The following is a 23,709-nucleotide window of genomic DNA, read 5'->3' on the forward strand; positions in this document are numbered from 1 at the left end:
TTACCTTCAACGTAACAGTGTTATTTCTCTTGTTATGTCTAAGGCTAAAGTGTCTCCAATTAAATCACGTACCTTACCACAGTTGGAATTAACAGCGATTTATGTAGGTGTCAAATTAGCTAATTATATAAGAAATAAGTTGCGACACTGTAATTTGGTCTGATAATGAGGTATCCTTACAATGGATTCGTAATGGAAACAGTAAAATTGTGTACGTACAAAACAGAGTCGCTGAAATTAATCAGATGCAAGAGAAATATAATAGTTTGGGTCAGCATATGTTAACATTTAATCATATACCTGGTGAGGAGAATCCAGCTGATTTGTCTCGAGGTTTACCTTATGCTAAATTTGTAAAGGACTGAGCTGGTTGGTAAATAAAGCTAATTGGCCTGTACAAAAGGCGTATATTACTCCTGTTGAAATTACTGTGACCACCGCTCCAATAGTTTGTCCTTCCTTAGCCATTGATATAAATAGGTATTCTTCTTTACCCAAACTAATCAATGTAAATAAGTTGGTGTTTAAATTTCTAAACAAGATGAATATTTCATTTAAGTTTTCACATCCCCTTGAATATTGGATAAAGAGGGTACAGGAGGAAATCTATGGAAATGAGATTAAATTGATGACTATAAAGAAAAATTGTGAAAGGTTCCATAATAGAGAAATTGGGGCTGTATTTAGAGAACAGTGTAATTAGGTGCAGAGGTAGGTTACAAAATGCTGAATTGGGTGATTATGCTAAACACCCTATCTTACTGCCCAAAACTCATCATCTAACAAATTTAACTGTTCTAAATGCCCATAAAAATGTAATGAATGGTGGGATACAAGATACCTTAAATTGTATTAGGGAAACTTTCTGGATTCCACAAGGACGGCAAAGTGTAAAAAGGGTGATTAAATCTTGTGTAATATGTCACTGTGTGGATGCCAGATCCTATATGTACCCAGGTCCTCCACCATTGTCAAATGAACAATTTGAGTCGTTTAGCAACAAACTCTGCCCGGCTGCAGTGTGGAAAATACTGTATATATTTTCCAGAAATACAGTTATATGTAAATAGATGGACATACTGTATTTAATAAAAATTATGTTATCAGAAGCTGCGCCTGCGCAGAAGAGACTCGCCATTGTTATTTTGAATTGCATACAACGTTAGTGTAATGGGAAGAATTTTTCATGCTCTAGATGTTAAAATTGGGTTGACACCTCTCAAATAGGAGGCGAAATTGTTGGATGTGCATTCCTGCATAACTTGAGATATCAGGCGACTGGACAAGACAGCTCCAGGAACCTCAGACAAGTCTTATGTAGTAACCTGGCCAGTGTTATTTTCATAGACAGTGAGGTTTTCTGAGTATAATACACATTAATCTCCAGTCAAATTGGTGAGTGATATTAAGATATTCTCCTTCTGTTATGTATATGTGTATATATAATCATTTATTATTTTTAATATACAGTCCACAAATTTATATATTTACCAGAATTCCTGGTGATGTATCTTTTATTTATAATTAATAGGTCCAGAGCAACTTGTGGATATGACAGTGGTAGATATCAGAGGGGGACATTTTTTGCGACCTAGGTGTCCCAAATTCCTACTTGTCTAACTGATAAATAATAATTATCTTTACTGTTATGTACATAATGATACATTCAGCTAAATGCAATTTTCCACATCCCCCTCTCCTCCCTCTGTCTTTCCTGAGGATTTGATATGCAGGTGGAAAGATTGCATCTGTTACCATTTTAACAAGTTTTGTTTCTGCGAGTGCTATTATGGCTGGGGATGTCTCCTTGATTCTTTCATGTCACTCCTCATACTTATTTGTTATTTCATATGCATTTGTATACCACACCTTCAACTTCTTTACTAAGACTGTGGTCTGGGGGGTACATTGGGGTTGGGGAAGTGGAAGACCTGATAAGGAACTATGGGTGGTTGCTTTGGGGGTGGAGTTTGTAATGCAGTGGGTGGGAGCATTGGTTATGGCATGGGTGTTTTGGTTTAGAATGTTTGGTTGCACTGGGGTTGACCTGGTTGGAGGGCTTCCATAGGAAGTTGTGAGGGAGGCTGTATTTGATCTTCCTGGGTCTGGGATCTCTTTTCTGTCTCCTCCATCACCTCTCTTTCCTCCTTTCGCCTTTGTACCATCTCTCAGTTCCTGCCTTTCTTCTTGTGTTCTGTCGCAGTCGAGATACACCTTCCAGTATGCCGACATGTCCCTTATTCTTGCTTTCTCCTGCAGGATCCTATTCTGAGTCGATTGTGCCTTGAAAGTCACTTTCACTGGCTGAGTTCTTCTTCTTGCAAACCCCCCTATTCTCCGAAAATTTTCCAGCTGGGTCACGTCATCTTCTCCTATTGCTTTTATGCTTTCAATTGCATTTTTTCCCCTTGTTTTCTTGCTTCATATGTTTCCCCTTCAACTTCCTGGAGCCCATATACAAAGACTGACCTCTCCCTTTCATTCTCCCACTGCGTATCCTTATGTATCCACCCACTCAATTTAATTTCCTCCATTGCAGCTTTCCTTTCTTCAGTTTCACTGTCTATTGTACTTGGGCTCAGTGGCCTGTCATTTTCCCTTCTCAGCTTTCCCTGGGCTCTGCTGTGGTCTGTTAGGGCCTCCACATATAGCTTAGCTCTTTCATTTACTAAAGTCCCCTCTGATAGAGCTTCTACATGCAGTTTTGCTCCTTCTTTCCCTACAGTCCCCTTATTTGTGACTGAGGTAGCAGTCTTTGATGTCATTCCCAAAATGTTCTTTAGTTCTTTAGGCTGTTTCAGATTTTTCAGTTCCTCTTCTAATCTCTGTATCCTAGCCTCTGCTGTTATGTCTTTCATCTCCCATTTCTTGCTTTCCATATCTATCCTCTCTTCCATTCTCATGCTAAGTTCTTCTAGTTTCTTTTCCCATTCATGTTCCCTTTTTGTGAGCTCTGCTGCCCAATCTTCCTTTGCAGATTCATCCTCCTGTCCCTTGGTTTTCCTTCCTGCTCTCTGGCAACCCATGTTTTTTTATTTTGATTGCCTCAGAATGGAAAATGTATGTAATTCTGTGTTAGGTTAGTAGTGTGTTTGTCCGAGTGTGGGGGGGGGGGAAGGTCGAGGAGGAACTGTGGACAGTGGCTATATGGGAGAGGGGTGGGGAGTGGGATTTAGGGGGAATATGGGGAGTGAGGAGGGACAAGCAAGGGGGAGAATGGGAGAGGGAGAGGGGGGAAAGAGGGAGAGGTGGGGAGGAGGGTGAATGAGAGAGGGGGGGATCAGGGGAAGGAGTAAGAGGTTGGTGGGGGAGGGGGGAGTGTATATGTGGGTGTGTAAGTGTGTGTGTGTGTGTGTGTGTGTGGAATTATGTGTGGGTTTATTGTCTGAAAAGTAGGTGGAATTGTGCGTTGGAGTGTTATGTGGAGTCTCAGTGGTCCCTTACCTGACCACAACCTCTTGTGACCTGACCTCCACCCTCCTGTAACTTGACCCGCACCTACTTACAATGCTGCCCTCCATGCTTTTACCACTAAGGCTTATAGTAACTTACTCGCCTTGTTCCATAGATTACCAATTGCTATTCCCTATTGAGTACTTGAGTGCCTATTCTTTATCGTGCTAGGAGAGTTGGACGGTTCACAGTCAGCTTGGCGGTTAATTGAAACCCGAAACCCCACACCCAAACAACCACGCATAGGTGAATACAGTACTTGCAATGCAGCTGTAGCAGCCTGTAGATTCTCCAGCTCAACGTGATGTTCTGATGTAGATCCACCTCAATTTCTTCTCATTATATAATGTGCCCTATTCACTGTATTTCTTTCATTGGTCACACATTTGTTTCACTTTATCTTTCTTGGATGACACGTGGCAACGTCGCCTGAGCACACACACTAGCCCTGGCCGCTCTGAATGCGCCACAACGTTTCGCTTTCTAGATCACTTACAAAATTGTGGCTCTCCCCACACTTATGTGGCTCAGGCAGATTGTAAATCACTTCAAGGATTGTTCACTACCCTAACACACTTAGCAACCGTTGCAGTACACTTGGGTAGCCCTCAAAAACACTTACATTCGCGGAGCACAGAAGGCGTGACTCATGCACATGGTGTCCCTACTGTGTCATGTATGCATGGTGAAATGCATATTAGTGCCCTCAAGGGAGACAGAAGCTGTAGTGGGGAAACAAGTGTACTCAAGACCAAGATAAAACCAATATTACAAACAAATAATACCACAGGAGATAGCAAACAAGGAGATTCCACTAGTAATAGTGAGGATATATTGCCAGAAACAACTGGTGAGAGCTCCAATGTTAGTACTAGCGAGGATAGGAATGAGACAGGAAAACGTGCACCAACAGGGAATACAGTCACAAAACTCCAAGGCAAATGGAAACCAAGCCTGTGCACATATTATGCACTTGGTATCTGCAGGCATGGAATATCTGGAAAAACAGATGGGACGTGCAACTTTGACCACCCTAGAAAATGCAGTGCCCATATGACAACAGGAAAATGCAAACTCCCTTCCTGTAAGCTTTTTCACCTTGAAATGTGTCCCTGTTCAGTACAGGAAAGACAGTGCTATAACTTATATTACCAGGCACACCATCTAAAGGGGACAAAAAGACACAAAACATCCAGACCATGGGAAAACCTGGGTAGCCACAGCCACTCAAAAGGAAGAGGTTTTTAGTGCCAGGAAGGAAAAAAACTGGCAGGAAATGGCAGAAATCGTACACCAAATCCAGTCATTTATGGAGTGGAATCACAGTTGATGGCCTCCGCTCTAAACCAACAGATACAGATATTAGCGCCGGAAAAAAGTCCCCTCCCCCAGTACCACCAATACCACCAATCAGATGACATTCTTCTTTGCAAATATACAGGGTCTAAAACCAGCAATGAACAACAAAATACCTTTCATCCGTGGACTGCTTGCAGAGGCAAATGCAATGTTCGCGGCCTTCACTCCGATATGGTAAACATGAGGAAATTAAAACTTCATCAGAATATAAAACAAATTTCAGCCACACAATAGAGCGAAAAACTAACGTCAAAGACCTGGGAGTGATCATGTCGGAGGATCTCACCTTCAAGGACCATAACATTGTATCAATTGCATCTGCTAGAAAAATGACAGGATGGATAATGAGAACCTTTAAAACCAGGGATGCCAAAAAGCCCATGATGACACTCTTCAGGTCCCTTGTTCTATCTAGGCTGGAATATTGCTGCACACTAGCAGCACCTTTCAAGGCAGGTGAAAATGCTGACCTAGAAAATGTACAGAGAACCTTCATGGCGCGCATAATGGAGATAAAACACCTCAATTACTGGGAGCGCTTGAAGTTCCTGAACCTGTACTCCCTGGAATGCAGGCAGGAGAGATATATGATTATATACACCTGGAAAATCCTAGAGGGACTAGTACTGAACTTGTACATGAAAATCACTCACTATGAAAGCAAAAGACTCGGCAGACGATGCAACATCCCCCCAATGAAAAGCAGGGGTGTCACTAGCACGCTAAGAGACAACACAATAAGTGTCAAGGGCTCATGATTGTTCAACTGCCTCCCAGCATACCTAAGGGGGATTACCAATAGACCCCTGGCTGTCTTCAAGCAGGCACTGGACAGGCACCAAAAGTCAGTACCTGACCAGCCGGGATGTGGCTTGTACGTTGGATTGTGTGCAGCCAGCAGTAACAGCCTGGTTGATCAGGCCCTGATCCACCATGAGGCCTGGTCACAGACCGAGCTGCGGGGGCGTTGACCCCTGGAACTCTCTCCAGGTAAATTCCAGGTATCCCTCCACGTTCTTCCATTTTTTTTATCTTTTCTTTCCTTTTTTCTTTTTATCTAAAAACAAAACAAATAGAAAGAAGTGACATAACCATGGAGTCCCAAATCCATGAACCAGCTCTTGGGCCCCTTTCTGCTACCACACCCTGTTCCGACCACTTTTTGGACCTTCCTAATACCCCTGTACCTTCTGCTGGTGCCGTTTCGTCACCAGCTCCAGATACCGAGGTTCCGCCTGACTCCTTCCATATGTCCGACCTCCACACTTCTTTGACCATGCCTCCGGCTTCTCCCTCTACAGTGCGACGACTCTTGGATTGCCCGTCGGACCAACTCCGGTCCCACACCTAAACGACCAAGACCATTAACTGATTACACTACTATTACTTCTCACTCTGCCCAGAAACTTCCCTTACACACTACATTTCAAAGTACACAATGGACTAAGTTTTTTACTCTACAACCGCCATCAACAACAAGGTGCTCCTATGCCATGTTGGTCGAAATATTTCATTTAATGCTCTCAAAAGTATTCATCGTCATGGTACAAAATGCTAGCCAAGCCCACGATCTTTCTCTCCTTACCACAGTAATTGTTATCCCTGTAACAATTCCAAAACACCGTTCTCTCAATTCTTGTAGTGGTATCATCATTCTGCTTCATACCATTGTTCAACATAATTTCCAGACATGTGGTGATGACATTCTAGAACAGCTTGAGCTCCAAGACCTCCTAATTCTCAAAGTAAACACGTATATACTACCTGCCCATGGGCAAAAACGCTACCCCTTCAATGAAGCTCGCTTAACTCTTGACTGTCATGAGCTTCCGTCCTCTGTTTATATTGCTGGACACCATCTCCAAGTCTGAGAGTTGATCCCTGCAACACAACAGAGCAGAAATTGCTGGCACTTTGGCCACCCAGCAAAATATTGCAGGTCCATGACAGTGCCCAGTAACAATTCCAAAACACCGTTCTCTCAATTCTTGTAGTGGTATCATCATTCTGCTTCATACCATTGTTCAACATAATTTCCAGACATGTGGTGATGACATTCTAGAACAGCTTGAGCTCCAAGACCTCCTAATTCTCAAAGTAAACACGTATATACTACCTGCCCATGGGCAAAAACGCTACCCCTTCAATGAAGCTCGCTTAACTCTTGACTGTCATGAGCTTCCGTCCTCTGTTTATATTGCTGGACACCATCTCCAAGTCTGAGAGTTGATCCCTGCAACACAACAGAGCAGAAATTGCTGGCACTTTGGCCACCCAGCAAAATATTGCAGGTCCATGACAGTGCCCAGTCTGGTGCTAACGACCATACAAATACACCCTGCAACTTGAATCCCTCTTGCCTTAATTGTAACGAGCCTCACCCGACTTTTTCTTGTAGTTGAAAGTTTACCTAAAAGAACAGGAAACTCGTTGTCTCAAAGAGAAAGGAGGTTTTACATATTTCATGGCAGTCTCTCATCTTCGCTACCAGGGAAGACTTCCACGACTTTCTTATTCTAGAGTTATTAAGAGACCTCCAACCTCGGTAGTACCTACTTCCACTGTCTCTAGTGTCACAACTTCCCCAGTCACCTCTAACTATTATGCAGTCCTCGCCTCCAAGGTCCCTTCCTCAATGCCTAATACTGTCTTTGAATCCTCATCTTCTTGCTCGCATGTTTATATGTACAAGACCTCACACAACTACACCTTCCCCTCACCTCTCTACTTCTCCAAAGTCTAAACAATCCCCAAAGTTCAAACCTTCTTTTACCCTTTCTTCGTATAGCCTTTCCAATTATTATAATAAAAAAGAAGCACTAAACCACAAGGGCTTTACAGCGCTGCAGGGCAGAAAGGAAGCGAGGGTATCAGGTGGTAAAAGGAAGAGGGATGAGTAATAGGTTACGGAGAACAGCGGGGCAGTGGATGGTGAAAGGGTAGAGGGCAGCAAGAGACTGAGGTAGAAAGGGCCGAGGGGAGTGCGAAAGGTATCAACATCAGAGATTGTGGAGTAAATCAGTCGTTGTTAAGAAGTCAATGAGAGAGTCAGGATTAAAGGAGGGTCCATCAGCAAAAAGGGAAGGTAAAGAGAGAGTAGTAGAGCGGAGAATGTGGCTAATTGATACTGGAACTTGACACTTCTCACAGAGAGGAACAGGGTGCCTCTCCATGAGATACCCATGAGTAAGATGAGTATGGCCAATGCGAAGGTGGGAGAGAGTAGTCTCCCAACCTCGGCACTGATGACAAGAAGGCCAGTAACCTATGCTCAGTTTAAAAGAATAAAGTTTCTTACCGAGTAGAGTTGACCAACGTTGTTGCCAATGGGTGTGAAGGTGGGTAGCTATTACAGCAAAATAGTCCGGAAATGGAAAACCTCTATATGAAATTGGTAGGCCATGTACTGCTGACCACGCACTAGTGTTTGCCTGTTCATTGCCCTGTACGTCAACATGACCAGGGACCCAACAAAAAAAAATTATCTTTATGCTTGGTAGAGATATGGCTTAGCCAAAGTTGGATACGGAGAACTAGGGGGTGAGGTGAATCAAATTTCTGTATAGCCTGTGGAGCACTAAGGGAATCTGAGACAACCACAAATGATGAAACAGGCATAGATGCGATACGAATAAGTGCTGCAAGAATGGCAAGCAATTCAGCAGTAAAAATGCTAGCCGAAGATAGTAAATGCACTCGCACGACGCTGTCCGGAAACACTGCTGCGAATCCGATGCTGTCAGAAGACTTAGAGCCATCTGTGTACACTGCGATGGCATGAGAATGAGAGTGGAAGTGGTCAAGAAAAAGAGAGCGGGAGTGAGAAAGAACAGACTCAAACAGCTGGAACTTCCCAGGGGGGTAGGGAAAAGTGAGATGCTACATGAATATATAAAGGTGGTAACTGAAGGGAAAACAAGAGCGAATATAGGCGAAGAGAGAAGGGATGGAGCAAACAGGGGTGGCGAGCAAATAAAGAATGTCTACTAATATTAGTGTCCATTCTACAAATGGAAGGATTGTGGAGATCGTGAGAGCATACATAGTAGCGAAGGCAATGGGCATCATGGCGATCAGACAAGGATGGAACATTTGCTTCTGCAAAGAGGCTCTCAACAGAGGAAGAGTGAAAAGCACCAAGGCATAAACGTAATCCTTGGTGATGGATGGAGTTAAGGCTAGAGAGAGTAGCAGGAGAGGCCGCTGAATAGATCTGGTCACCATAATAGAGTTTCCATAAAATGAGGGCTGAATGTAGGTGAAGGAGAGTTCGACGATCAGCTCCCCATGGAAGATGAGCAAGGGTTTTAAGAAGGTTTAGCCAGTTGTGACAAGTTGCCTTCAGAGAGGTAATGTGGGGTTTCCAGGATAACCTACGGTCAGAGAGAAGGCCTAGAAACCTGATTGTATCACGTTCAGGGATATGGGAGCCATAGAGGTACAAAGGATGATCGGAGATGACAGAGCATCTAGTGAAAGTAATTTGGTGAGTTTTGGTACTGAAAAATTTGTCTAGTGAAAGTAATTTGGTGAGTTTTGGTACTGGAAAATTTAAACCCATACGTGGTGGCCCAATTGGAAACACGGTCGATCGCATGTTGGAGAGAAACTGTAATGAGGTGACAGTCAGCGCCTGCACAAGCAATAGCGAAGTCATCTACATAGAGTGATGACCAAATATTGGATGGAAGAACAGAGGCTAAATCATTTATAGCAAGAAGAAAAAGTGTTGTGGTCAGAACACATCCCTGAGGGACACCTTCAGCTTGGACAAAATCCGGGGAGAGCACATTATTGACTCGAACACGGAAATGTCTGTCAGTTAAAAAGTTCTTAAGGAAAGATGGTAGATTGCCTCGGAGGCCTAAGGAGTGGGCTTGGGCCAAAATAACATACCTCCAAGTTTTGTCATATGCCTTCTCAAGGTCAAAAAATGTGGCAATAACTGAGTGGTTATTCGCAAAGGCATTACGAACATACATATCCAAGTATAGTAAGGGGTCTATGGTAGAACGGCCCTCATAAAAGCCATATTGACGAGTGGAGAGACTGTTGTGTGTCTCTAAATACCACATTAAACGTCGATTTACCAGACGTTCCATCACTTTGCAAACTGCACTGGTAAGAGCGATGGGATGATAGTGGGAGGCTTCATGTCCCATAGTACCCGGTTTGCAGAAAGGGAGAACACTGGCAGATTTCCACAGCTGTGGAAGAACTCCTTGTGACCAAATAAGATTAAAAAGGCGTAAGAGGACGGTAAGGGCTGACTGATGTAAATGCTGTAACATACAAATATGAATGTCGTCGGACCCAGCTGTCGATGATCGGCAAGCTGAGAGTGTTGCCTCCAGTTCCTCAAGTGTAAAAGGCACATTATACTGTTCTTCTCTGAGAGAAGAAAAGTCTGAGGGTGCTAACTCTGGCAGACTTTGAGGAAAGAAACGAGGGGCATAGATGGAGCCCCCGGGAAATACGGACCAGATGATTGCCAATTTCAATGGCAACATCTAAAGGGTTTGCTATATCAACACCGGCAACCTGCAGAACAGGAGCTCGGTCAGGAGAATATTTACCACTCAGTTTCTGTACTTTTTTCCAGACTGCACTCATAGAGGAAGCAGAGGTGATGGTGGAGACATAATCTTGCCAGCAAGTGCGTTCAGCGTCATGGATGACACGGCGAGTGATCGCACACTTCTGCTTAAAATCAAGAAGTCTCTCAGTGGTTCTATTGTACCGGTACCTGCCCCCCGAAGAGCGTTTCAAACGTACTACATGAGCACAAGCAGGAGACCACCAAGGCACACATTTCTGAGAATGCCTGCCCGAAGTTTGGGGTATAGAATGAGAAGCTGCGGTTAAAATGGAGGACGAGGTGTAAAAGCTCATCAATGGAGGACGAAGAAGGAACCTCACTAAAAACAGTTATTGTGAGTAAAGGCTCCAATTTGCCTGATCAAATTGCCAGCATGGGTTACGAAGAGGTGGTGAATATGAAGGGGAAGTAAGAATGATTGGGAAATGATCGCTGTCATGTAAATCCGGGAGAAAAGACCAGGTGAAGTCTAATGCGGCGGAAGAAGAGCAGACTGAGAGATCGATGCAAGAGAGAGTATGAGTCCGAGGATCAAAATGGGTGCGAGTACCTGTATTTAAAACATGGAGGGGGTGGGTAGCAAGAAAAGCCTCTAACTGAATGCCATGGGAATCACAGTGAGACCCCCCAGAGGAAATGATGGGCATTAAAATCGCCAAGTAACAGAAGTGGTGGTAATGACGAAACAAGAAAGGCAATATCCGGGACAGATAATGCCCGAGAAGGAGAGAGATACAAAGAACAGAGTGTATACCACCTATGCAAGTGGATACGGGCTGCTGTGTAATGCAGCGAAGTACGAACAAATAGCCGATGGTACGGAATATCAGTGCGTAAAAGAAAGACGCTTTCATTAAAGGTCCCATCAGGAAAAGGATCTGAAGAATACAATAAATTATAGCCTGAGATGGGATAGATAATGGCAGAGTGTAATTTTGGTTCCTGTAAGCAAACACAAACAGGGGAAAACTGGGAGAGCAACATCTGAAGCTCACCCCGATTACCCCTGAGGCTGCGAATATTCCACTGGAAATAGGCCATGATTGGAAACGATAAAGATACCTGAAATCCACAGGTAAGGGTACCAACAGACTAGAAGGATTAGAAAAGTCCACATGTGGTGGCAAAGGAAAACGTTCAAGTAGCGAAGGAACGGTGCGTTGTGAAGAAAGGAGTTGAGCAGATGGAGTAGAGGAAAAAGAAGGAACAGAGGGTGGATCAGTGTCCATTGATGCTTTGGTCTCTGCAATATATTCAGAGATTGCTTCAAGTGTTTCGGAGTTTAGACGTTGTATGGGAGACAATATTGGAGATGGAAGGAGGAGGAGTTTGAGTAAAGATCAGAGCTGTAATGGACTGTACCAAGGTAGGGGGGGGGGGCGAAAGGGTGGAGGGAACTGGAGAAGTGTGAGAGGGGACAGAAGAGGCAGAAACCCGGGAGGTAGCAGAAGAGGAAGAAGCTTGGGAGGGGACAGGGGAGGAAAGCACAGTACGAGGAGGAGGATGAACCTCCACACTTGCAACAGAGCCAGTGAAAGGGGAAGACCCAGATACAGAGACCGGGAAGGTAAAATGTGGAGGTGGATGAAGGGAAGGAAGGGTTAAAGGAGATTTTTTGGACCTCTGAGAAGTAGAGGGACGATTGGGAGCGGTGTCGTACGAGGTCTTGTCGATACCGGGGTTTGTGAGGGAGAACACGAAGAAGTGAGGACAGACTGAGGTATTGAAGTAGGGACGTCTGAGCCCAGGACAGCAAAAGAATTAGATACAGGAGTGACTATGAGACTGGCAACCGCAGAGGAGGCTGCAGAAGATGGGACCCCAGAAGTGGGGGGACATTTTGAAACACGAGAATAAGAAACATGGGGTAGTCTCCCTTGGAGGCGGAGATGAGAAACTGCCATAGCATAAGGGAGACCTTCTGCCTCTTTGAGGCAACGAATTTCCCACTCATTTAAGTAGACCTGGCAACAGTGAGAGTACGAAGGGTGAGCCTCATGACAATTAAGGCAAGAGGGAGGTCGACTGCAAAATGTATTAGAATGGTCAACGGCACCACAAACTGGGCATTCAGCTATAGATCTGCAATATTTTGTTGGGTGGCCAAATTGCCAGCAATTCCTACACTGTTGCAGTGTAGGGATCACTTTCTGAACTTGTAACTGATGTCCTGCTACACAAACAAAGGATGGGAGTTCACGGCTGTCAAAAGTTAAACGAGCCACATTGCAAGGGTATCGTCTTCACCCGCGGGCGGGAAGAACATAAGTGTCTACCTTGAGAATTGGGAGATCTTGGAGTTCCAGCTGTTCGAAAATGTCATTGCCACATGTCTGGAAATTCTGTTGGACTATGGTCTGAAACTGAGTGTGGAGAGGGAGTGCATGACGTGTCGGTCTTTTCCGAGTAGAATGGGAAGGTAACAAAGTAACATCGTCAGGAGATTGTCGTTGGCGTTTAGAAGTGGGACCAGAGTCGGTCCGACGTGAGATGGGCTGGCAATTCGAAAATCGTCGCACCATAGAGGGAGAGGCCAGAAGCATAGTCAAAGGAGAGCGGAGGTCAGACAAATTGAAGGAGTCAGTGGAAGCCCCGGTACCTGAAGTGGGTGAGGAAAAAGCACCAGCAAGAGGTACAGGGGCCTTAGGAGTGTCCAAAGAGTGGCCAAAAGACGAGATGAGGTCAGAACAGGGTGCGGTAACAATAAGGGGCCCGGGGGTAGCGGGGTCATGGATTTGGGACTCCATGGTTAGGTTACTTCTTTCTTTTTGTTTTTAAGAAAAAAAAAAGAAGAAAATAAAAATAAAACAAAAGAATAAAAAAAGGGGGGACCGGGGAGGGATAGTTCCTAGGAGGAATGAAAGGGCCAGAAATCTCCCTCTGCGCCCAAGAGGACCTCAGCACCGCAAGTAGCGCAGATGCAGCATGGAACCCATGCCATACCCTGCCCTTCATGCCAGTAAACCAGCAATCTGGGATAGCAACCTCACATCTGCCGAGCTACCTCGGTGGACAAAAGAGAGGGCGGCCGGATATCCGCCACAAAGCATACCTCCTTTGGCCACCACCCCCAGAATCCGAAAGGTGGCGTCCAGAGATACACCCGTCGCCCGAAAGACACCCAAAGCCACCCTCCGGGATACCGGAGAGGGATCGGGACATCCCCAGGAGATCCAGATCCCACGGCAAACTACGCCACCGCCAAGAACCTCAACGGAATGGGATGGACCCCGGTACCCTTCCCCCTACGTATGAACTAGTATGCCTGTGGGAAAAATCCCAAAGGCCAAAAGGGAAAGGGCAAAAGGGAGGGGTGGGAAGGAGGAAAGGAAAAAGGGGAGGATGGGGAGGATGGGATAGGGAAGGGGGGATTGGGGGGTAATTAGGTTCGGTCTGAGGAAGGAGACCGACAGGTCTAATTCCTCAGATCAAGAGCCTCTTCACCACGCCAAGGAGCCCCCCTTGAAGAGGTTACGTGTAAAGGTTGATTCCACAAAACGACTGTTTGGGAAGGTTACAAGAACTCTCTCAAGTGCAGGTTTTCTGTGAATTGATCAAGTCACGGTTTTGTGACTTTTTTTTCTTCTCTTAAACATAGCATTTCCTAGAAGTATGATAATATGGATAATAGAGTAAAGATCCCAGATTTTCCTTCTGCAGAATACACTGGACTTAGAGAACAGCAATTGTCGTTGCATGGGGAAATAAAAAGAACTGCCAATACGATAATTTTCTAAATACTATTTAGACTGCCCTAAGTACATGTACTTCCTTTATAGAAATAAGATCGAATAAAAAATATCCAAATGGATGGATAGGAGATTAAAACATCTTTTTTGGTGGGAAGAGGAGAGGCAAGCTTATGAACCAATATGCTCATATTAAAAGAGCAGTAAAAAAGAAAAACTTAAGAAAAGCTGAATGAGTCTATGAAATTAAGTTGCAAAGAATCCAAAATAAATCAGAGATGTTTCTTTCAAGTATATGAAGCAATGATTAAGAGAGAAATTGGAGTTACTTAAAATTAAACTCGGGATATCTTACTGAAAATGAGAAAGACATGTGCTCAAAACTTAACAATAATTTCTTAGAAGACTTCAAATAAGAAACAAACAAAAATCTAGAAATAAGTTAGTAATAGCCCTGTCACCAGAGACGTGGCTTTTAAACAAGTGAACCGAGTAAAGCAAAATAAATATTGAACATATTTAATCAAGAAAGAATTCGAAATATCATATTCACGTTGAATAAATTCAGATTTAAAAAATGAATAGGAAAATACTGGTTTGGAATAAAGTTGTCGATGAGTGGAACAAACTGCCAATCAGTCATCACTGCTATTAGATAGAGTATTTTTACAATTAGCAAAAGCCTTATAAATTTTATCATGGAGTAAATGAATATGTGATGGAATCTATAACAATTGTACATTAATGAAGGTGGCCGTTGTGGCAAAAAGATAATGAACTGAAAATATTTAACCAAAACAGAATCTGCAGAAATATATCTGACAACTTTAGATTTAAAATGGATATACGAAATCACTGGTTTGGCAGTCGAGTTGTGGACGATTGGAACAAACTTCCAAGTAACGTCTTTGAAGTGAGAACTTTTGGTAGGTTTCAAAATAGGCTGGACAAGTATGTGAGATGATGCAGGTGGGTGTGAGTTAGACCTGCCTAGCACAGGTTAGTAGACGTACTGCTGTGCTCCTCTATTCCTATGTTAATTAAGATAAGATAAGATTTCGTTCGGATTTTTAACCCCGGAGGGTTAGCCACCCAGGATAACTCAAGAAAGTCAGTGCGTCATCGAGGACTGTAACTTATTTCCATTGGGGTCCTTAATCTTGTCCCCCAGGATGCAACCCACACCAGTCGACTAACACCCAGGTACCTATTTGCTGCTAGGTGAACAGGACAACAGGTGTAAGGAAACGTGTCGAAATGTTTCCACCCGCCGGGAATCGAACCCGGGCCCTCCGTGTGTGAAGCGGGAGCTTTAGCCACCAGGCCACCGGGCCACCGGGCCATTGCAACCAGTACTTTGAAAAGTTTTAAAAAGAGGTTGGATAGGTACATCAGTGGGTGCGAGTAGGGCGTGCCTAGTTTAAATCAGCAGACCTATTGCCATGTTTCTTTATTCTTATATACTTAGGTATGGGTCATATAGTGCCAGGGAAATGGGAAGTACGATCCAGGAAGGTGGAGAGTATCTCGGATAATTTGAATTATAATCCTTTCACCAGTATCAAAGCGGCACCTTGAAGGCTTTCCAGTATTTTATAAGTTTCTCATTATCGCACTTACTGCACGTGATCTGGTGATTCATTATGATACCAGTATCTTTCCTACACTGCTCATGAAATTCCTTTTTGTTCTCATCAGCGGACCCAAGAGTTGAGTTGTTCATCACCCACGGTGGTCTACTGAGCACACAGGAGTCTATATGTCATGGAAAGCCCCTCATCGCTCTCCCAGTCTTAGCAGACCAGCCAAGGAACGCTAAGATGATTGTCAATCGTGGGTTGGGTCTCGCTTTGGAGTGGGAGGAACTCACAGTGAAACTTCTAGTGGAGACCATCAAAGAGGTGCTTACCAATCCCAAGTGAGTACTAGTGCCTGCTCACTATCTGAATTCATTTTCAGTGTGTGTGATTAATATTAATTGTTGTTGCTATAATATATATATATATATATATATATATATATATATATATATATATATATATATATATATATATATATATATATGTATATATATATATATATATATATATATATATATATATATATGTATAGATATATATATATTTATATATATATATATATATATATATATATATATATATATATATATATATATATATATATATATATATATATATATATATATGTCGTGCCGAATAGGCAGAACTTGCGATCTTGGCTTAAATAACAACGTTCATCTTGCCATATAGGACAAGTGAAAATTTGTGTATGCAATAATTTCGCCAAAATCATTCTGAACCTAACGAAAAAAATATATTTGATTGTGTTTGTTTAGTATTAAATTATTGTAAACGTAGTTAAAATATATTTAGTTGGTTTAGGCTAAAATAAATTGCTCTTGTTATAATAAGGTTAGGTAAGTTTTCTAAGATTCTTTCGGTGAAAAATTAAAAAAAATTACATTAACATTAATGAAAAAAAATATCTTTAAACGTATAAGAGAAAATTTCAGAAAGGACTTAATTTTAAATGAGTTCTTGCTAATTGACCAGTTTTACACATTCGGCACGACATATATATATATATATATATATATATATATATATATATATATATATATATATATATATATATCTATATATATATATATCGCATTGTAACCATGAACGAGTTGTATTTAATCAATAATAACACTGCAACTAGCCGGGGGATCGAACCCGTGTTGTTTTAGCCCACCTCATGGTGAGCGAAAATTCCACGACGCTCTAACCCACGGGACCCACACCATCGTATGTCCTCGGATCACGGTACAACACCTAACTCTGCTGGGTGCATGATTCTTGTAGGATTGTATGGTCCCATGGGTTAGAGCGTCGTGGAATTTTCGGTCACCATGAGGCGGGGTAAAACAACACGTGTTCGATCCCCCGGCTAGTCCCACTTTCCTTGTCTGACTCACCTTGTCTGGGTGCAGGTACAAGCGTAACATTGAGGCGGCGTCGAGGGTGGACCGGGACCGTCCTCAAGAGCCTCTGGAGACGGCAGTTTTCTGGACCGAGTATGTGGCTCGTCATCGTGGAGCTCCGCGTCTCAGGTCCCCGGCAGCTGACCTCTCCTGGACGGAGTTCCTCATGCTGGATGTCGTGGCTGTCGTTCACATGGCAGTATTGGTCGTCTTTCTAGTTCTGCGCAGGCTACTGTCGTCTCTCTACAGCCAGCTGTTCACCTGGCATTACAAGACAAAAACAGATTAGAAAAATATGCTTGCAGCCTTACTGCCGCTTGTGATACTCAACCTAGAAGAATTGTTTATTGAAAACTTTATTATATTTATAGGAAAGTGCTAAGCCCATAGAGCTAATGCTGCGCCTTAAGCGATACTTAATGAGGTTTTGATCACAGGAAGAGCTTTCAAAAGAAAAGGTTCATTAAGAATCTCTCAAAATGAGCAGTCATTTGTTTAAAATTCTTAAATGTGATAATAAGCCAACATAAAAAAATAAAACTAGACCACGTGAAAGCAGGTGATTTTATATATATATATATATATATATATATATATATATATATATATATATATATATATATATATATATATATATATATATATATATATATATATATATGTCGTGCCGAATATGTAAAACTGGTAAATTAGCAAGAACTCATTTAAAATTAAGTCCTTTCTAAAAATTTCTCTTATACGTTTAAAGATGTATATTTTTCATTAATGTTGATGTAAAAATTTATAATTTTGCACCAAAAGGAACTTAGAAAACTTACCTAACCTTATTATAACAAGAACAATTTATTTTAGCCAAACCCAACTAAATATATTTTAGATTTGTTTACAGTAATTTAATACTAAACAAACACAGTGAAATATATTTTTTTCGTTAGGTTCAGAATGATTTTGGCGAAATTATTGCATACACAAATTTTCACTTGTCCTATATGGCAAGATGAGCGTTGCTATTTAAGCCAAGATGGCAAGTTCTGCCTATTCGGCACGACATATATATATATATATATATATATATATATATATATATATATATATATATATATATATATATATATATATATATATATTTATATATATATATATGTCGTGCCGAATAAGCAGAACTTGCGATCTTGGCTTAAATAGCAACGCTCATCTTGCCATATAGGACAAGTGAAAATTTGTGTATGCAATAATTTGGCCAAAATCATTCTGAACGTAACGAAAAAAATATATTTCAATGTATTTGTTTAGTATTAAATTATTGTAAACAAATCTAAAATATATTTAGTTGGGTTAGGCTAAAATAAATTGAGCTTGTTATAATAAGGTTAGGTAAGTTTTCTAAGATTCTTTTGGTGCAAAATTAAAAATTTTTGCATTAACATTAATGAAAAAAAATATATCTTTAAACGTATAAGAGAAAATTTTAGAAAGGACTTAATTTTTAATGAGTTCTTGCTAATTGACCAGTTTTACATATTCGGAACGACATATATATATATATATATATATATATATATATATATATATATATATATATATATATATATATATATATATATATATATATAAGCACTGTAATCACGAACGAGTGGTATTAATCAATAACACTGCAACTAGCCAAGGACCCGAACCCATGATGTTTTGGCCCGCCTCATGGTGAGAGAAAATCACATGACGCTCCAACCCACAGGACCACCAAATCCTACAAGAACTAAGCACCCAGCCAATCTCCTCCAGCTCCTCTGAAGCCGGACACGAGCCAAGTATACAGTAAGCATTTCCCTTCTGATGGCCCTGCTGAGGAGCAAGAACATATATATATATATATATATATATATATATATATATATATATATATATATATATATATATATATATATATATATATATATATATATATATATGCTCCTAATGGCCTGTGCTATAGGCCTATGTAATTATATACAATTAAATGGCTCACAACTTCATTATTAGCCCTATTGGAAAAACGTGTATCGGAAGACATTATTAACAACTAATAACTCAATAGCAAAACAATCAACTACAAATTTGTCCCATCCTCTTAATAATAAATAAAACTGTGCAAACAATAAGAAAAATGTTTGAGTGATTTCAAATCTAGAAATTCTTAATTTCACTAAAACAGTAATTTGTAAATTTGTCAAACCTCTCAGTGAATTTTTTTTGCCAGACTATGTTGTTCAGTTAATAAAGAAAAATCATATGATTTCAGGTGAAATATTTAAGGCTATATCCTTTATAAACATAGTAAAGAAGCAGGTCTACCAGCCCACACCATGCAGGTCTACCAGCCCACACCATGCAGGTCTATCAGCCCACACCATGCAGGTCTACCAGCCCACACCATGCAGGTCTACCAGCCCACACCATGCAGGTCTACCAGCCCACACCATGCAGGTCTACCAGCCCACACCATGCAGGTCTACCAGCCCACACCATGCAGGTCTACCAGCCCACACCATGCAGGTCTACCAGCCCACACCATGCAGGTCTACCACCCCACACCATGCAGGTCCACCAGCCCACACCATGCAGGTCTACCAGCCCACACCATGCAGGTCCACCAGCCCACACCATGCAGGTCTACCAGCCCACACCATGCAGGTCTACCAGCCCACACCATGCAGGTCTACCAGCCCACACCATGCAGGTCTACCAGCCCACACCATGCAGGTCTATCAGCCCACACCATGCAGGTCTACCAGCCCACACCATGCAGGTCTACCAGCCCACACCATGCAGGTCTATCAGCCCACACCATGCAGGTCTACCAGCCCACACCATGCAGGTCTACCAGCCCACACCATGCAGGTCTACCAGCCCACACCATGCAGGTCTACCAGTCCACACCATGCAGGTCAACCAGCCCATACCATGCAGGTCTACCAGCCCACACCACGCAGGTCTACCAGCCCACACCATGCAGGTCTACCAGCCCACACCATGCAGGTCTACCAGCCCACACCATGCAGGTCTACCAGCCCACACCATGCAGGTCTACCAGCCCACACCATGCAGGTCTACCAGCCCACACCATGCAGGTCTACCAGCCCACACCATGCAGGTCTACCAGCCCACTAGATGCAGGTCCACCAGCCCACACCATGCAGGTCTACCAGCCCACACCATGCAGGTCTACCAGCCCACACCATGCAGGTCTACCAGCCCACACCATGCAGGTGTACCAGCCCACACCATGCAGGTCTACCAGCCCACACCATGCAGGTCTACCAGCCCACACCATGCAGGTCTACCAGCCCACTAGATGCAGGTCTACCAGCCCACACCATGCGGGTCTACCAGCCCACACCATGCAGGTCTACCAGCCCACACCATGCAGGTCTACCAGCCCACACCATGCAGGTCTACCAGCCCACACCATGCAGGTCTACCAGCCCACACCATGCAGGTCTACCAGCCCACACCATGCAGGTCTACCAGCCCACTAGATGCAGGTCCACCAGCCCACTAGATGCAGGTCTACCAGCCCACACCATGCAGGTCTACCAGCCCACACCATGCAGGTCTACCAGCCCACACCATGCAGGTCTACCAGCCCACACCATGCAGGTCTACCAGCCCACACCATGCAGGTCTACCATCCCACACCATGCAGGTCTACCAGCCCACTAGATGCAGGTCCACCAGCCCACTAGATGCAGGTCTACCAGCCCACACCATGCAGGTCTACCAGCCCACACCATGCAGGTCTACCAGCCCACACCATGCAGGTCTACCAGCCCACACCATGCAGGTCTACCAGCCCACACCATGCAGGACTACCAGTCCACACCATGCAGGTCTACCAGCCCACACCATGCAGGTCTACCAGCCCACACCATGCAGGTCTACCAGCCCACACCATGCAGGTCTACCAGCCCACACCATGCAGGTCTACCAGCCCACACCATGCAGGTCTACCAGCCCACACCATGCAGGTCTACCAGCCCACACCATGCAGGTCTACCAGCCCACACCATGCAGGTCTACCAGCCCACTAGATGCAGGTCCACCAGCCCACACCATGCAGGTCTACCAGCCCACACCATGCAGGTCTACCAGCCCACACCATGCAGGTCTACCAGCCCACACTATGCAGGTCTACCAGCCCACACCATGCAGGTCTACCAGCCCACTAGATGCAGGTCCACCAGCCCACTAGATGCAGGTCTACCAGCCCACACCATGCAGGTCTACCAGCCCACACCATGCAGGTCTACCAGCCCACACCATGCAGGTCTACCAGCCCACTAGATGCAGGTCCACCAGCCCACTAGATGCGGGTCTACCAGCCCACACCATGCAGGTCTACCAGCCCACACCATGCAGGTCTACCAGCCCACACCATGCGGGTCTACCAGCCCACACCATGCAGGTCTACCAGCCCACACCATGCAGGTCTACCAGCCCACACCATGCAGGTCTACCAGCCCACACCATGCAGGTCTACCAGCCCACACCATGCAGGTCTACCAGCCCACACCATGCAGGTCTACCAGCCCACTAGATGCAGGTCCACCAGCCCACTAGATGCAGGTCTACCAGCCCACACCATGCAGGTCTACCAGCCCACACCATGCAGGTCTACCAGCCCACACCATGCAGGTCCACCAGCCCACACCATGCAGGTCTACCAGCCCACACCATGCAGGTCTACCAGCCCACACCATGCAGGTCTACCAGCCCACACCATGCAGGTCTACCAGCCCACACCATGCAGGTCTACCAGCCCACTAGATGCAGGTCCACCAGCCCACTAGATGCAGGTCTACCAGCCCACACCATGCAGGTCTACCAGCCCACACCATGCAGGTCTACCAGCCCACACCATGCAGGTCTACCAGCCCACTAGATGCAGGTCCACCAGCCCACTAGATGCAGGTCTACCAGCCCACACCATGCAGGTCTACCAGCCCACACCATGCAGGTCTACCAGCCCACACCATGCGGGTCTACCAGCCCACACCATGCAGGTCTACCAGCCCACACCATGCAGGTCTACCAGCCCACACCATGCAGGTCTACCAGCCCACACCATGCAGGTCTACCAGCCCACACCATGCAGGTCTACCAGCCCACACCATGCAGGTCTACCAGCCCACACCATGCAGGTCTACCAGCCCACTAGATGCAGGTCCACCAGCCCAGTAGATGCAGGTCTACCAGCCCACACCATGCAGGTCTACCAGCCCACACCATGCAGGTCTACCAGCCCACACCATGCAGGTCTACCAGCCCACACCATGCAAGTCTACCAGCCCACATCATGCAGGTCTACCAGCCCACATCATGCAGGTCTACCATCCCACACCATGCAGGTCTACCAGCCAACACCATGCAGGTCTACCAGCCCACTAGATGCAGGTCCACCAGCCCACTAGATGCAGGTCTACCAGCCCACACCATGCAGGTCTACCAGCCCACACCATGCAGGTCTACCAGCCCACACCATGCAGGTCCACCAGCCCACACCATGCAGGTCTACCAGCCCACACCATGCAGGTCTACCAGCCCACACCATGCAGGTCTACCAGCCCACACCATGCAGGTCTACCAGCCCACACCATGCAGGTCTACCAGCCCACACCATGCAGGTCTACCAGCCCACACCATGTAGGTCTACCAGCCCACACCATGTAGGTCTACCAGCCCACACCATGCAGGTCTACCAGCCCACACCATGCAGGTCTACCAGCCCACACCATGCAGGTCTACCAGCCCACTCGATGCAGGTCCACCAGCCCACACCATGCAGGTCTACCAGCCCACACCATGCAGGTCTACAGGCCCACACCATGCAGGTCTACCTGCCCACACCATGCAGGTCTACCAGCCCACACCATGCAGGTCTACCAGCCCACTAGATGCAGGTCCACCAGCCCACTAGATGCAGGTCTACCAGCCCACTAGATGCAGGTCTACCAGCCCACTAGATGCAGGTCTACCAGCCCACTAGATGCAGGTCTACCAGCCCACACCATGCAGGTCTACCAGCCCACTAGATGCAGGTCTACCAGCCCACACCATGCAGGTCTACCAGCCCACTAGATGCAGGTCTACCAGCCCACTAGATGCAGGTCTACCAGCCCACTAGATGCAGGTCTACCAGCCCACACCATGCAGGTCTACCAGCCCACTAGATGCAGGTCCACCAGCCCAATAGATGCAGGTCTACCAGCCCACACCATGCAGGTCTACCAGCCCACTAGATGCAGGTTCACCAGCCCACTAGATGCAGGTCTACCAGCCCACACCATGCAGGTCTACCAGCCCACTAGATGCAGGTCTACCAGCCCACTAGATGCAGGTCTACCAGCCCACACCATGCAGGTCTACCAGCCCACTAGATGCAGGTCTACCAGCCCACACCATGCAGGTCTACCAGTCCACTAGATGCAGGTCTACCAGCCCACTAGATGCAGGTCTACCAGCCCACTAGATGCAGGTCTACCAGCCCACACCATGCAGGTCTACCAGCCCACTAGATGCAGGTCCACCAGCCCACTAGATGCAGGTCTACCAGCCCACACCATGCAGGTCTACCAGCTCACTAGATG

The 23,709-nt window shown here is 44.9% G+C and overlaps 1 protein-coding gene and 1 long non-coding RNA gene across 2 annotated transcripts in view; one reads left to right on the forward strand and one right to left on the reverse strand.

The window, feature by feature from the left end:
• Nucleotides 1-17,711, forward strand: part of LOC128696191 (UDP-glycosyltransferase UGT5) — an 81,648-nt gene extending 63,937 nt beyond the window's left edge. The window contains exons 7-8 of the mRNA XM_070094844.1: nt 15,799-16,018; nt 17,096-17,711. Coding sequence (XP_069950945.1) covers nt 15,799-16,018; nt 17,096-17,375 — 500 coding nt within the window. The 3' untranslated portion in view covers nt 17,376-17,711. The remainder of the gene's footprint in view (nt 1-15,798; nt 16,019-17,095) is intronic.
• The window catches only part of LOC138854067 (uncharacterized), a 343,922-nt gene that overhangs the window by 200,379 nt on the left and 119,834 nt on the right, over nt 1-23,709 (reverse strand). The window contains exon 2 of the long non-coding RNA XR_011393264.1: nt 17,081-17,347. This is a non-coding gene — a long non-coding RNA (uncharacterized lncRNA). The remainder of the gene's footprint in view (nt 1-17,080; nt 17,348-23,709) is intronic.

The sequence above is a fragment of the Cherax quadricarinatus genome, chromosome 48 (assembly GCF_038502225.1).
Source record: "Cherax quadricarinatus isolate ZL_2023a chromosome 48, ASM3850222v1, whole genome shotgun sequence".
Lineage (NCBI taxonomy): Eukaryota > Metazoa > Arthropoda > Malacostraca > Decapoda > Parastacidae > Cherax > Cherax quadricarinatus.